The following is a 16,911-nucleotide window of genomic DNA, read 5'->3' on the forward strand; positions in this document are numbered from 1 at the left end:
AGGAGCACATGGCCAACACAAACAAAGAAACATTGAACAATGACAAGACAGACAAGACTGTCAGGGCAGGATCCTGACAATGAAAGCCCAGACAGAAAATTGTGCTAGCAAATACTCATTCACTGGACAACAAGTTTTTGCAATCTAGGGGGGAGGTGAAGTGGATCTAATACCAGCCATTACTTTGTTTACAAAGCAAAAGAGAATACTCCACAAACGAGAAAGCAACGTAGAGACAAATAAGCATAAACAATTTTGTTCGATTGCTATAAGGTATGTTGCTAAAAAAAAAAAAACGTCAGCCCCACATTTCTAATAGTTTCATCTTTCATAAGCATATGCACATTGAAGGTGTAGTTTTGGAGCCGCCACTTAAGCTTTACTCATGCCTACTGACAGGCAGCATGAGACCATCAGAACCAGTCAGACACTTGAAAATTCTGTGTAGTTGTACAATTAATGTACTTCAGTCAGTTTTAAATGTAGTTCAGGCACATTTTAAAAACAAAAAAACTTAACATAATGACTTTGTTCAACAATTTCTTCTCGTCCGTATCAGTCTCCCAAACGGAGCCTTGTGGTGACATCTCAAAGAGGCACAAAATCTCTTTCTCAGACCTTTACCATGACTGTTCCCTGCTGGTGGAATGATACCCAACTCTAATGATCTACCCGTCCTTCGGATGAGACGTTAAACCGTGGTCCTGACTCTCTGTGGTCATTAAAAATCCCAGGATGTCCTACGTAAAAGAGTAGGGGTGTAACCCCGGCATCCTAGCCAAATTTGCCCCTTGGCCTCTGTCCATCATGGCCTCCTAATCATCCCCATATACTGATATACGGATTGGCTTCATCACTGTCTCCTCTCTACCAGTAAGCTGGTGTGTGGTGGGCGTTCTGGCGCAATATGGCTGCCGTCGCATCATCCAGGTGGATGCTGCACATTGGTGGTGGTTGAGGAGATTTCCCCCTTCCATATGTGAAGCGCTTTGAGGTCCCAGAAAAAGCGCTATATAAATGTAACAAAATTTTTATTTTTATTATTATAACTCAACCAGAGCTGCTGAGTCCGTAGCCATTTTCAAGAAATGGCTGAAGACGCATATTTTTCGGCAACACTTGATCCATTAATACTAACACCTTCTGTTACATGTGCATGTATTTGTGAGTTAAGGCTGATTTATACTTCTGCGTCGGACCTACGCCGGAGCCACTACGCTGTAGGCAACGCGTTGGTTTTCGTTTATACTTCTGCGTCGTTGTCCACGTTGATGCGCAATTACACATGCAGAGGGAGTGTGTGAAACCCGAGGGAGGGGTTCTAGCAGACCAATCACAGCGCTTGCGTCCGCGTAGAATTGGCGTGTTGTTACATTTTTGGATGGGTGCACGTCAGGGTACGCCGGAGGGTACGCACGCTACACACAGCCTACGGCGTAGCTACGGCGTGAGTTCGACGCAGAAGTATAAATCAGCCTTTATTTGTTCTGTGTAATTATTTGTCTGTCCTCTAGGGGGCGACAATGTTCTTTGTGTCTTTGTCTTGTTAGGAACTGATTGCCGGCACCTGTGGATCGTGTAGGTTTGGCATAAGAACACTAGCGGCCAAATCTGTTCGGCGGGCGGGGTGTTCGCCGGTTTTGTGTGTTACCCCGATTAATTTTCCCTTCTACCGTTATGTTTATATTCTTTTTGTAATAAATCCCTTATTGAACGAGCTGTGTTGTGATGTCCTCAATTGTGTTATGGCTGCGGTCATAACACATTCTCTTCTATTCTATTCTATTCTATTCTATATCTATCTATCTATCTATCTTTAAAAAAAAGACATGTACTGCATTAGACTAAACTGGGAAGGGTCATAGCACTTACATATTGTTGTCCTTTAGTTTAACTGCTGCTATTGTTCTCCTCATTTGTAAGTCACTTTGTATAAAGAGCGTCTGCTAAATGATTAAATATAAATGTAAATGCAGGATTGATTTAAAAATTATCGTGTTTGTCTACAAGGCATTATCAGGGCATTATCAGGTCTTGCCCCTCAGTACATTAGTGATCTTCTTATTCCATACTCACCTTCTAGAGTTCTCAGGTCTTCAGATTTGATCTGAAAAGTCCCTCGCTGTAATTTTATATTGAAAGGAGATTGTGTTTTTTCCATGGCAGGTCCCAAACTCTGGAATAGTCTCCCATTCCACTTTAGGTCAGCTCCATCAATTGCAACTTTTAAATCTTATTTAAAAACATTTATCTTGTGAACAAGTTGTGTTTGCTATGTTGTATGTAATATTAAATGTGGTTTTAATGTCATCAGTGTTGTAAAGGACTTTGGGGCAATGTCTGTTGTTTGAAAATATACTTTATAAATAAAGTGTCACGTGTTGAGTTTGTGTGTTCATTTAGAGTAAATTTTTTTATCAGTTCTGTTCATACCGCCGCTTCCGCTTCCGCTCCCACTTGGCCTCCGCAGCAGCCTCCATCCAGGCCTCAGCGTGGAGCCAGCCGCAGGCAGGCCGCCCAGCCTGTCTCAGGCCCTGCCAATCCAGGTGGCAAGCGTTAGACTAAGCGTCCCTGAGACAGGCCATCTAGGGATGGGGGGAGGAGCTGAATGTTGAGCGAATGTGCCCCTGGCAGGCGCGCGGACATCGCAGTCCTACTGGCGAAGGATGCGATTGAGCCGGCCCCTCCAGCCGATCTAGCCCGTACTTCATTGTACCCAAGAAAGGTGGTGTGTTACCGCAAATCTTAGACCTGTGAGTCTTGAAATGGGCCCTTTTTTTAAGCCTTTGTACAAGTTTTTAACGCAGAGACGCATTTTCGAATGCTCTGTCCCCGAGATAGGTCTGCAGCGTTCGACCTGAAAGACGAGTACTTCAGATCTCTATCGTTTCCGCAACGCAGGCCGTATCTGTGCTTTTTGTGTTCGAGGGTTCGAAGACAGTACAAAGTCCTACCCTTCGAGTGCTCCACAGCCAGTTGGGTCTTCATGTCAACTGGGAAAAGAGTAAACTCACCCATGGGCTGAGGATCTCTTTTTCCGGTATGAAGATGGACTCGGCCCAACACGTCTCTCAAGAGGAACGTGTCCGGTCGGTGCCATACAGAAGTGAGAAAGGGTCCCACTGAAACTTTTTCAGAGGCTCCTGGGGCATATGGCAGACACAGACGCAATAGAATGGCTTGCTCCATATGAAGACCCGTTCAGCACTGGCTTCTCGGCCGAGTCCCGAGATGGCAATCCGTGTGACAATTACCCTGGCCTGCCGTCAAACCCTCAGCCCGTGATCAGACCTTTTGTTTCTCCGGGCCAGCAGCTAGAACAAGTGTCCACCAACACCGGCTGAGGGGCCACGTACAACGGGCATGCAGTAATGGGGGTCTGGACGGGCCTTCAACTGCATCAATTGCCTCGAGTTGCTAGCAGTAAACCTTGCTTTGAGCGCCGCAAAAAATGATGTTGCTCAGCAAGCATGTTCTGGTCTGTACAGACAACATTGCGACCGTTGCGCTACTCTTCCCTCACATGTAGCAACTCGCCCGTAACCTCCTCCTATGGAGTCAAAAGCTTCTGAGGTAGCTTCATTCCACTTAATTTTCCGGCCTGCTCAATCGTGCCACCGACGAAGCCTCACGATAGCCTGTGGCCCAGGGAGAGTAGAGACTCCAACCCCAGGCGGTCCAGCTGTTCTTGGACCACTTCGGGGCCGCACAGTTACATCTGTTTGCCTCTCTGGACTCATCCCATTGCCAGTTGTTTACTCCCTGACCGAGCAGAGAACCCTTGGCACGGAGACACAGGCACACAGCTGGCCCCGGGGCCATCGCAGAAATGCGTTTAAAACCCCAGTGACCCTTCTTGCACAGCACTGTGCTAAGTCAGGGAGGAGAAGGAGCAGGTCTTGCTAGTTGCCCCTTAATGACCCAACCAGACCTAATTCTCTTGAATTTATGCTCCTTCGACAGCCACCTTCCTGACCATTCCTCTGAGGCATCTTAGGGACAGGGCACTGCTGGCACCCGAGTCCAGACCTCTGGGAAATCCATGTCTGGTTCCTAACAAGCGGAGGTTCTTAGTCTTCTACCTCAAACATGTCGTAGACACCATCACTTCTGCGTGAGCACCCTCTGAAGATGAGTCATGCTTACGCCCTGAAATAGAACCTGTTTGTTGAGTGGTGTTCGTCTCACCAAGAAGACCCCCGAAAGTGTTCGATCACTTACATGCTTTCTTTCCTGCAAGATGGGTCGGAGCGAGGGCTGTCTCCCTCTGCCCTCAAAATGTATGTTGCCTTTATATTAACGCACATCATGATACAGTGGATGCAAATCCGTGAGAAGCACGACTTGATCAATCAAGTTCCTGAGGGGAACAAGGAGACTGATTCCGCCTTGCGTCCCCTCTATACCTTCTTGAGACTTATCTCTGGTACTACTCTACGCAGAGACCTCCCTTTGAGCCACTGCAGGTAGCGGAGTTAAAAATCCTGTTTTTAAAGAAACAGTTTTCCTGCTTGCTTGCCTCTATCAAGAAGGTAGGGGACCTACACGCATTTTGGGGACATGCCCAAGTTTCCTACCTCTCCCTTAAATGGGACCAGGTGGTGAGCCTGCAAGCGCTGCCCCGGAGGAGGCAGACCCAGCCCTGACTTTTCTCTATCCATTCTGCTCCTTGCGGTTAGAACTGGACGGAATGCAAAGCCTCTGGACCTCAGACCAGCTCTTGTCTGTTACGGAGACCAGCAGAAGGGAAGGCTGTTTCCAAGCAGAGGTTTGCCCACTGTATAGTGGTTGCCATCATCGTGCCCACCTGGGTAGTGAGCCTCTCCAAAGAGTGAGTGTAAGCTCCTTCCTGGACCACCGCTGACTCCGGGCTCTGCTCGGCTCCTCATCGAAAAACAAGTGGTCCGTGCATCTTTGCATTTTTAGTTTGTTTCTAAATAAAGACGGCTGCACTTCCTGTTTCATCTCTGCTGCAACCAACGCTGACATAAAGTTGCTTGCTAATAAAAAGTATCTTTATTCTTCGTCCCGCACCTATATTTTGGATTATACACACAGCAACCCTGACATAAAGATTCTATGCCATGAACTTAACAAGCTTTTGAAAATCCAGCGTTTAGTTGATAACTGCTCAATTATAGGACAATTAAAGAACATGACAAACACGTCTCCCAGATGGTTACTTAAAAACTCCTAAAGTGTTTTGAATTTTGTGTGTCTTATGCGACAGACAGTCAGCAAACGGTTCGTTGACGTGATGTGTGAGGCTGACACTTGGTGGAGACAGACAAAGACTGACTAAATGCATGTTTTCACTTCTTTTTTTTCTTTCTTTTTTTTGATTGGTACATTTGCTATGTGGCATTATTTCGTGGTATGTCTCTATCAAATGAGGGCTTAACATATGGTAAACATTTGATGTTGCAAGATCATATAGAATATCTCTTTGGTTATCTGAAATCCACACCCTGATGAATGCTCTTCTAGCGTAACATGTCAGTGATATTTAATTTTGTAATACTATTTAAATTATTAAAAGCTTTTTTTAATAACGTGAGTGCCTTGGATTTCTTGTTTCATAGTATGCTATTATTTATGCCGTGGGGGTAGGGCTGTAACCGATTAATCGCGATTAATCGAATCCAAAATAAAAGTTTGTGTTTACATAATATATGTGTTTATTGTGTATAATTATTTCGTATATATAAATTTAAGAAATGTATTATTCTTATTGAGATATTTAAGAAAAAATTGTTATTTATATATAAAATAGTTATATTTATATATAATATAAATCATATAAAAATATGCAGTATATAAATGCAAATATTTCTCAAATATATACATGCATGTGTGTGTATTTATATATACAAAATAATTATACACAATACACACAAATATATTATGTAAACACAAACTTTTATTTTGGATTCGATTAATCACGATTAATCGTTTACAGCCCTACGTGGGGGTGTAAATAGTTTTTAATAATTTGATTTTTAATAATCCTTTAAATATAAAAATGCACATTATAAAACCTTTGAAACTAACACTGTTCTCTTCTTCTCAGGTCCAGCTATACCAGTGGGTGTTGATGTACAGGTAGAGAGTTTGGACAGTATCTCAGAAGTAGATATGGTAAGATCTGTGATTGTTATGAATTATTCATTATTATGCAAGGCACATTACATAAACAAACAAACAAACTGTTTTGCATAAATAAAATGTAGCCATTAAGTTTTTTTTGGGGGGGTTTACTTTGCAAATAATAAACTCAGCATTTATGAAACTAATACATAAATATTTTAAAGTAAAAATAATGTATCATTTTTACCCATTACTGTAATGAGAATGTGATTGTTATTCATGTTGAACTGGTCTTGTAGTCATCATGGAGATTGCATGGAGATCTCAGCGCTTGTGATTAATATCCCTTCTGAAAGCATTAGAGATGTGTCTAGATATGCTTTTATTTATCATATCAGTGCCGATGTTTACTAGTGAGCGTGGATTTGATCTTACATAATATGCAATGAGTCACGTAGTAGAGGATAATCCATGAGGTTTACCCAGTGTCATCACAAGAAATCAGCCAATCAGAATGTGCAGTCCATCCGGCTTGATGAAAACTGTTAAAAGGGCTGGCATCCCTCAGTAATGCCAACAGATGGTAATATTTCACCAAGGATTTAAACAGTTTGGAAATGCATGTCTTGCATACATTTTTGGTAACGTTTTATTTTGATGGTCCCTCATGAACATTCTGTTGACTTTAGCTTTGCAACTACGTCAACTCGTTCTAACTCTAACACTACCAGTCTACCAATACTCTACTAACACTCTAATGACAGTTAGTAGACATGTGTAACGTTACTTATAGTCAACAGAATGTGTAAACGGGACCATCAAAATATAGTGAATCACATTTTTTCAGGCTTAGATCGGACTAAGCTATTTTATTTGTACTAATCTGCATCGGTAAAGGTGAACTAAGCGGTTTAATTCTACTTAAGGGTCGTCATCTGTCATGGTTGAGATCACATGATCTGATGGTACAGTTTTAGTCACAAGACCACTGTAATTTAGCCAGCCACATATAAACAAAACATTACTGGGTCATTCTTTGAAATAATACTGACTCAGTGTAGAACCATGCATGAAGAATAACTGACAACAGATGTTCATTTATTGAATGTTAATGTGCATCCGGATATCTGTACAAATACCGCCGCAATGAAAGCGAAGTTTCTGGACATGTACTTCATAATGTTACTTCTTAACCTACGGCTGCTAAATTATCAATGATCAAATCGTTGCTGAAAAAACCTGTTGTACAGGTCAGATTGATTGATAGTTCATACTTTTTTAGCAAGTAAAAGTGCTTTTAGTATAATTGTAAAAACGTCCATCTTTAGTTTGTGGTTCACATGTCTTTTTGCTGTGAAATCTCTACTGATTTTAAACTTAAGAATATCTTTCATATTGTTATTTCAAAATGAACACTTACTGAACTGAAGCAATTAGGTTTACTTTAATTATCCTTGAGTATCAAAAATGGTCATCAACGTTTATTTGTTCAACGTTTTCAACAATCTTTGTATTGCATTGCATTATGTTTTAAAACTACAGAGCTTTTATTGGCAGATATAGTGACATTTATAGAGCTGATATTTATATTTATATTCCTTTTATGTATTTGCTATACTGTTATAAAGATCTCTCTGAGATATGACTATATGGACCATAAAAGCCTGATGTATCAAATATGAATAGTTTTTTCAAAGGGGTGATCAAACAAAAAGATCAATGTTTTGACAAAATGCCAGAAACCTAAGAATGGCTTACTTACAGTTTACTCTGCATGCTAAGCTGGGATAGGAGAAAGTATGTTCACATTTATTATCATTAACAAACAAAATAATACACAATGTGCTTGAAAAGTCAATCCATGTTGTGCTTTTCATACAGGACTTCACCATGACCCTGTACCTGAGACACTACTGGAAGGACGAGCGACTATCTTTTCCCAGTAAAACCAATAAAAGCATGACTTTTGATGGTCGACTGGTGAAGAAAATCTGGGTTCCTGACGTGTTCTTTGTCCATTCCAAACGATCCTTCATCCACGACACCACCACGGAGAACATCATGATCAGGGTCTACCCCGATGGACATGTGCTCTACAGCCTCAGGTCAGTACAACAAACATGTGGCAGTACGGAAAAACGTAAGCTGCGTGACTGGATGGAGGAGGGAAATCAATTATCTGAAAGTGAGGAAATGAGTATATAAGATGGGGTTGTAGGAGAGGAAGCAGTGGGAAAAAAGGAACGGGTTGCCTGAGACGAACGCATAGTCAGTGAGACGTGAGACGCTGTGTTTGAGCTCCGGTGGATCGCTAGAGTGAGCATGAATTGCCGTGGCGATTGACACTGAGTGTGCGCTGAACCTCTGGGCACCGGCTGCACAGTGACACTTGTCTTTTATGCTGACGAGTGTGAGCAAGTTCTCCAGGCGATTCCCTGTCTTACCTGTTTGTTTTTTTAAACCTCACATCATCAAAAACGTTCCTTCCTGCCATTATCGGCCAACACACACACACACACACACACACACACACACACACACACACACACACACACACACACACACACACACACACACACACACACACACACACACACACACACACACACACACACACACACACACACACACACACACACACACACATTTTATACTGTACAAACTGTATATTCTATCCCCTTACACTGCCCCTATCCCTAAACCTACCCATCACAGGAAACATTCTGCATTTTAAGTTTTTAATAGAACATTGTTTTTTATGTTTTTTACGCTATTTGAATTATGAGGACTCAAGAAATGTCCTCATAAACCATGTTTAAGTTGTAATACCAGTGTAATACAAATGTCATTATACAAATTTGTGTCCTCATAAATCACATAAACAAGAGCACACACACACACTGTTGTGCCACACGCAAGCCAACCTATTCCAACATTCACGCAACCACTTTCCCCAAGTATTTTGTGTTGTGGACTACAGTGAAGTGTCATAATATTTGAACGGGTGATTTAACTGTTAGTTTTGATTTAACTAATTAATGTTTTTCTTTTTTTGTTGTTCCTCTCCTCTAACACTCGTTGAGTATGGAGTGTTGAATCTGCCGACCAGTTCTCCAGAGATACTTTTACCTCAGCACCAACAACTTTAACTTGTTATTTAGTTTTTTTTCTTTATTGTTGAACAAGTAAAAAAAAAATGGTGGAAAGACTGTATTTTGAACTTGAGCTTAAGTATTTTCTTTTTTATGTTTAGTTTGTCTGATTCCTTGCTGATGATGAAACTGAAATTTTGTCTGATTTCTGTGAAAAGAATGAATATAACTGTGAAACTGAACTTTCTTTGTGTGATTCTGATTCATATTTGTTTGTAACCAGTGGCTTAAAGAGCTAGCTATCCTGGGTTAAAAATGTCATTTGACAAGATTAAACTTGTCTGGCGCCCAAACTATTAAAAAAAATAATATATATATATATATATATATATATATATATATATATATATATACGTGTCTTTAATTTGCTCATTTAAATTCTGTTTGGGGCCTGCCACCGTTACAAACAATCTACTCAAGTATACCAACACGAATGCTTGGACACCTGAACCTGCATGCTTACGCAGCTGTAGCTTTTATTGTGCTGTCACAATCCTGTTTGTAAGTGTTTTTTCGTTGTGTCAGGGTGACTGTAACTTCAGCATGTAATATGGACTTCAGCCGGTTCCCGCTGGACACGCAGACCTGCACGTTAGAGCTGGAGAGCTGTGAGTGATGTACACTTCTCCTGATGTTGATGTCCAGGATCACATCTTGAGTCTCTGCAAACATCTGTTCGTCTGCTGTGTGTCCAGATGCTTACACTGATGAAGACCTGATGCTCTATTGGCAGAGTGGAGATGAATCTCTGAGCACGGATGACAAGATCTCTCTGTCTCAGTTCCTCATTCAGAAGTTCCACACCACCTCCAGACTGGCCTTCTACAGCAGCACAGGTGCACACGCTTATTTTTAAAAGACTAAACTACACAGTTCGGTTTCAGTTTCAGTTGTCTACTAGTGCATAACGTGCTGTCGCTTTGTACTCTTATGGTTTATTCGTTTCCCAGACATCTAGGACGAATTGTATTTGTGTTGCATGCAAATAAAGGTCAAAACTGTTTATTTGACATCTGATTTGAATGTTGTTTTAACGTTATACTGACTTGCATTCAAATCCCTCTTTTTTAATTGCATGCACTTTATGGGCACACTTATAATGCCATTATGGCTGCGATTAAGTTGGAGCTCATGTAAACAGAATACTGTAAATATGTTATCCGTAAATACCCATTACAGTGTTAAATAAACAGAAATCAGCAGAGAGTAAAAGTAGTGGATTTAGCAGTTAATTAATAAAGCAGGTTCAATCTACAACTACTGATTGACCATTACTAATACGGTTAACAAGCAGAATCACTGACTAGACAACAAGAACAGAAAAAAGTCTGGCATTGTCGGGTATTGTCTATGTTACGTGTGTTTATTGCACTCTCTGTTTGGATTTACCTTTATGCATTTGGATTTATTAAAGGACTGCATTTGCAGTCGTGCATCGTGTTTAAATTTGATCATCTACAAGGCATTGTGAAAAATTATGTGATGACTGTTTGAGCTTCTGCAAGACGTGCTGTGCAACACCAGAATGAACCACATTGGTTTTTGCTGAAGCTCAAATGTGCTGCATAACATGAAACTTAACCTCGTTGGTTCTTGCAGAAGCTCAATCGTACTGCGTAACACAAGAATGAACCTCATTGGTTCTTGAAGAAGCTCAAACGTGCTATGTAACACAGGAATGAACCTCATTGGTTCTTGCTGAAGTTCAAATGTGCTGCGTAACACGAAAATTAACCTCATTGGTTCTTGCTGAAGTTAAAACGTGCTGCGTAACACAGGAATGAACCTCATTGGTTCTTGCTGAAGTTCAAACGTGCTGCGTAACACAAGAATGAACCTCATTGGTTCTTTGAGAATGAACCTCATTGGTTCTTGCTGAAGCTCAAACGTGCTGCGTAACACGAGAATGAACCTCATTGGTTCTTGCTGAGGCTCAAATGTGCTGTGTAACACGAGAATGAACCTCTTTGGTTCTTGCTGAAGCTCAAATGTGCTGCATAACACGAAAATTAACCTCATTGGTTCTTGAAGAAGGTCAAACGTGCTGCGTAACATGAGAATGAACCTCGTTGGTTCTTGCAGAAGTTCAAACGTGCTGCGTAACACAAGAATGAACCTCATTCATTGGTTCTTGCAAAAGCTCAAACGTGCTGAGTAACACAAGAATGAACCTCATTGGTTCTTGCAGAAGCTCAAACGTGCTGCGTAACACGAGAATGAACCTCATTGGTTCTTGCAGAAGCTCAAACTTGCTGCGTAACACGAGAATGAACCTCATTGGTTCTTGCTGAAGCTCAAACGTGCTGCGTAACACGAGACTGAACCTCATTGGTTCTTGCAGAAGCTCAAACGTGCTGCGTAACACGAGAATGAACTTCATTGGTTCTTGCAGAAGCTCAAACGTGCTGCGTAACACGAGAATGAACCTCATTGGTTCTTACAGAAGCTCAAACGTGCTGAGTAACACGAGAATGAACCTCATTGGTTCTTGCAGAAGCTCAAACTTGCTGCGTAACACAAGAATGAACCTCATTGGTTCTTGCAGAAGCTCAAACTTGCTGCGTAACACAAGAATGAACCTCATTGGTTCTTGCTGAAGCTCAAACGTGCTGCGTAACACAAGAATGAACCTCATTCATTGGTTCTTGCAGAAGCTCAAACGTGCTGCGTAACACGAGACTGAAACTCATTGGTTCTTGCAGAAGCTCAAACGTGCTGCGTAACACGAGAATGAACCTCATTGGTTCTTGCTGAAGCTCAAACGTGCTGCATAACACAGAAATGAACCTCATTGGTTTTTGCTGAAGTTCAAACGTGCTGAGTAACATGAGAATGAATCTCTTTGGTTCTTGCAGAAGCTCAAACGTGCTGCGTAACATCGAGAATTTACCTCATTGGTTCTTACAGAAGCTCAAATGTGCTGAGTAACACGAGAATGAACCTCATTGGTTCTTGCAGAAGCTCAAACGTGCTGCGTAACACGAGAATGAACCTCATTCATTGGTTCTTGCAGAAGCTCAAACGTGCTGCGTAACATCGAGAATTTACCTCATTGGTTCTTACAGAAGCTCAAATGTGCTGAGTAACACGAGAATGAACCTCATTGGTTCTTGCAGAAGCTCAAACGTGCTGCGTAACACGAGAATGAACCTCATTCATTGGTTCTTGCTGAAGCTCAAACGTGCTGCGTAACACGAGACTGAACCTCATTGGTTCTTACAGAAGCTCAAACGTGCTGAGTAACACGAGAATGAACCTCATTGGTTCTTGCTGAAGCTCAAACGTGCTGCGTAACACAAGAATGAACCTCATTTATTGGTTCTTGCAGAAGCTCAAACGTGCTGCGTAACACGAGACTGAACCTCATTGGTTCTTGCAGAAGCTCAAACGTGCTGCGTAACACGAGAATGAACCTCATTGGTTCTTGCAGAAGCTCAAACGTGCTGCGTAACACGAGAATGAACCTCATTGGTTCTTACAGAAGCTCAAACGTGCTGAGTAACACGAGAATGAACCTCATTGGTTCTTGCAGAAGCTCAAACTTGCTGCGTAACACAAGAATGAACCTCATTGGTTCTTGCTGAAGCTCAAACGTGCTGCGTAACACAAGAATGAACCTCATTTATTGGTTCTTGCAGAAGCTCAAACGTGCTGCGTAACACGAGACTGAACCTCATTGGTTCTTGCAGAAGCTCAAACGTGCTGCGTAACACGAGAATGAACCTCATTCATTGGTTTTTGCTGAAGTTCAAACGTGCTGAGTAACATGAGAATGAATCTCTTTGGTTCTTGCAGAAGCTCAAACGTGCTGCGTAACATCGAGAATTTACCTCATTGGTTCTTACAGAAGCTCAAATGTGCTGAGTAACACGAGAATGAACCTCATTGGTTCTTGCAGAAGCTCAAACGTGCTGCGTAACACGAGAATGAACCTCATTCATTGGTTCTTGCAGAAGCTCAAACGTGCTGCGTAACACGAGACTGAACCTCATTGGTTCTTACAGAAGCTCAAACGTGCTGAGTAACACGAGAATGAACCTCATTGGTTCTTGCTGAAGCTCAAACGTGCTGCGTAACACAAGAATGAACCTCATTTATTGGTTCTTGCAGAAGCTCAAACGTGCTGCGTAACACGAGACTGAACCTCATTGGTTCTTGCAGAAGCTCAAACGTGCTGCGTAACACGAGAATGAACCTCATTGGTTCTTGCAGAAGCTCAAACGTGCTGCGTAACACGAGAATGAACCTCATTGGTTCTTACAGAAGCTCAAACGTGCTGAGTAACACGAGAATGAACCTCATTGGTTCTTGCAGAAGCTCAAACTTGCTGCGTAACACAAGAATGAACCTCATTGGTTCTTGCTGAAGCTCAAACGTGCTGCGTAACACAAGAATGAACCTCATTCATTGGTTCTTGCAGAAGCTCAAACGTGCTGCGTAACACGAGACTGAAACTCATTGGTTCTTGCAGAAGCTCAAACGTGCTGCGTAACACGAGAATGAACCTCATTGGTTCTTGCTGAAGCTCAAACGTGCTGCATAACACAGAAATGAACCTCATTGGTTTTTGCTGAAGTTCAAACGTGCTGAGTAACATGAGAATGAATCTCTTTGGTTCTTGCAGAAGCTCAAACGTGCTGCGTAACATCGAGAATTTACCTCATTGGTTCTTACAGAAGCTCAAATGTGCTGAGTAACACGAGAATGAACCTCATTGGTTCTTGCAGAAGCTCAAACGTGCTGCGTAACACGAGAATGAACCTCATTCATTGGTTCTTGCAGAAGCTCAAACGTGCTGCGTAACACGAGACTAAACCCTTATTGGTTCTTGCAGAAGCTCAAACGTGCTGCGTAACACGAGACTGAACCTCATTGGTTATTGCAGAAGCTCAAACGTGCTGAGTAACACAAGAATGAACCTCATTGGTTCTTGCTGAAGCTCAAACGTGCTGCGTAACACAAGAATGAACCTCATTGGTTCTTGCAGAAGCTCAAACGTGCTGAGTAACACGAGAATGAACCTCATTGGTTCTTGCAGAAGCTCAAACTTGCTGCGTAACACAAGAATGAACCTCATTGGTTCTTGATGAAGCTTAAATGTGCTGCGTAACACGAGAATGAACCTCACTGGTTCTTGCAGAAGCTCAAACGTGCTGAGTAACACGAGAATGAACCTCATTGGTTCTTGCAGAAGCTCAAACTTGCTGCATAACATGAGAATGAACCTCATTGGTTCTTGCAGAAGCTCAAACGTGCTGCGTAACATGAGAATGAACCTTATTGGTTCCTTAAACATATCTTCATTTGAGTTCCGAAGATGAACGAAAGTCTTACGGGTTTGGAACGACATAACGAACGAGAGTATATTATAACAGAATATACATTTTTGGGTGAACTATCTCTTTAATAATTAAGTCAGTCTTTGCTCAGTCTTTAGAATCAGAATACTCCCCCCCCCCCCCATATATTTAATTCTATGCTCTAATTACATATCTCCTGCAGGTTGGTACAATCGTCTGTACATCAACTTCACTCTGCGTCGTCATATATTCTTCTTCCTGCTTCAGACGTACTTTCCCGCCACTCTGATGGTCATGCTGTCATGGGTGTCCTTCTGGATCGACCGACGAGCCGTTCCTGCCAGAGTCTCATTAGGTGAAACCACTGGGGTTGTAAAACACTGACAGTTCTAGATACAAATATTCTCCTTTATAATCTTAGAATATTGTGTTACATTCAACAATAGCCTATTTATTTGTTTGGACAGCCAAATATAACAATGCGTATATTTGAAGGGGACTACTTGTTTCTCCAACCATCCTGGTGTGCAAAGAGTGTTTATTAATTGGTCTGTATTTGAATCAAGGTTGAAAACTATTTAGCATGAGATCTCAGTAAATTAATCAACGACTGCTTTCTGAGACTTAGAGGAACACTCCACCGTTTTTTCATATTAAACTGTTATTCCCTTAACTAAGACATAGGGCCCTATTTTAACGATCTGAAACGCAAGTGTCAAAGCGCAAAGCGCAAGTAACTTTGTGGGCGGATCCCGGCGCTGTTGCTATTTTCCCGGCGGGATAAACGCTTTATATACTGTCTATGGATAAACGACTCGATAAACGAAAAGGGGTTGGTCTGAAGTAGCTTCATTATTCATAGGTGTGGTTTGGGCGTAACGTGAAATAAACCAATTAGAGCGTCCTCTCACATTCCCTTTAAGAGCAGGCGCGCTTGTTCAATGGCGGATTGCTATTATAACGGCGGATTTGCCGGCGCACGCCAGGAGCGATTCACAGCCGAGGAGACCGACGTTCTCGTCAGGACCGTAAAACACAGAGAAGTGACATTGTATGGGGATGATGGGAGAAACCCACCCAAATTAGCTTCGGTTAAACAGGCGTATAATTTGGGTAAATGTGTAGCCTAATCTAGATTTTTTTTTTTTTTTTAAATCTAGATAGATCTTTTTCACATCTTTACGGACACAACAATGATTTCCCTCGTGTGTTAATATTTTTCCTTGTAATAATGTATGATTTGCAAAAATGAAAACTGCTGCGTCTGTTTATATGAGAGAATCAAAGTGGATGCGCGTTAACACGCTACATTATGGCCAAGCACGCGCCCTTAAAATACCATATCACTAACGCACAACGCGCCACTGTCTTTAGACTGTTTTTTTCCTGGTCAGTGGCGCAATTGCTTTCTAAAACTGGAAAATAGCATCAGGGGAGTTTTGCGCCGGAAAACACGCCTCCTCTTTGCGCTGAACCACCCCCGCGAGCGCAAGTTCATTTCCTAATTTACCGACGTGCGTCTGTAGAGGGAAAAGTCCGCTGTGCGCGGGTGCAAAATAGGAATGATACTTGCGTCAGTGTACAAAGTCAATTGCGCTGGGCCCATAGAGTTGATACATACCTCTCTCGTCTCAGTGCGTGCAAAAAACACCTCCACGTTTTCCCTATTTAAATACAGTTACACGAGTAGTTACACAACCAAGTATGGTGAATACTCCTCAGGAGTGATGATATTACTGCGCCGAGTCGAAGTGCTCCCAAGTGCTATTTCACCATACATTATAGTTATCCATTTTACCCGCTTAGAAAAGCACCACGTTTTATTTTGTAGCCCATACTTGGTCGTGTAACTACTCGTGTAATTGTATTTAAATAGGGAAAACGTGGAGGTATTTGGTCGCTTCTAACTTCATCTCTGTTTGGATCCTAATGAATGAACTGGGCTAAGCTAAGTGCTATCAAAGTGTCGCCGCACGCCAGAGCGATTGAGTGCACGCACTGAGACGAAAGAGGTATGTATCAACTCGTCTTAGTTAAGGGAATAACATAGTTTAATATGAAAAAACTGTGGAGTGTTCCTTTAAGATTCATGCAGATGATGTTGAACTTTTAATTGAAATGAACTGAAACAGTCTGACATAGCAACTGTTACAGCCATTGCATGTTAAAGGGTTAGTTCACCCCAAAACAAAATTTTGCTCATTAATTACTCACCCTCATGTTTTTTCAAATCCATAAAACCTTTGTTCATCTTCGAAACACAATTAAGATATTTTTGATGAAACATGAAACACACAACACATGCGTGTGATGCTGACTCAGGAGCCGGCCAGTAATGAGAACCAGGAAGCACTGCACTGTTTACACTACGT

General features: G+C 41.8%; 1 protein-coding gene across 1 annotated transcript in view; it reads left to right on the top strand.

Annotated features, from left to right (window-relative positions):
- gabrr2b (gamma-aminobutyric acid type A receptor subunit rho2b) overlaps positions 1-16,911 on the top strand; it is a 37,851-nt gene that overhangs the window by 9,244 nt on the left and 11,696 nt on the right. Inside the window, exons 3-7 of the mRNA XM_079639076.1 lie at positions 6,071-6,138; positions 7,969-8,192; positions 9,765-9,847; positions 9,935-10,075; positions 14,742-14,894. Coding sequence (XP_079495202.1) covers positions 6,071-6,138; positions 7,969-8,192; positions 9,765-9,847; positions 9,935-10,075; positions 14,742-14,894 — 669 coding nt within the window. The remainder of the gene's footprint in view (positions 1-6,070; positions 6,139-7,968; positions 8,193-9,764; positions 9,848-9,934; positions 10,076-14,741; positions 14,895-16,911) is intronic.

The sequence above is a fragment of the Phoxinus phoxinus genome (genome assembly GCF_949152265.1).
Source record: "Phoxinus phoxinus genome assembly, chromosome: 16".
Classification (NCBI taxonomy): domain Eukaryota; kingdom Metazoa; phylum Chordata; class Actinopteri; order Cypriniformes; family Leuciscidae; genus Phoxinus; species Phoxinus phoxinus.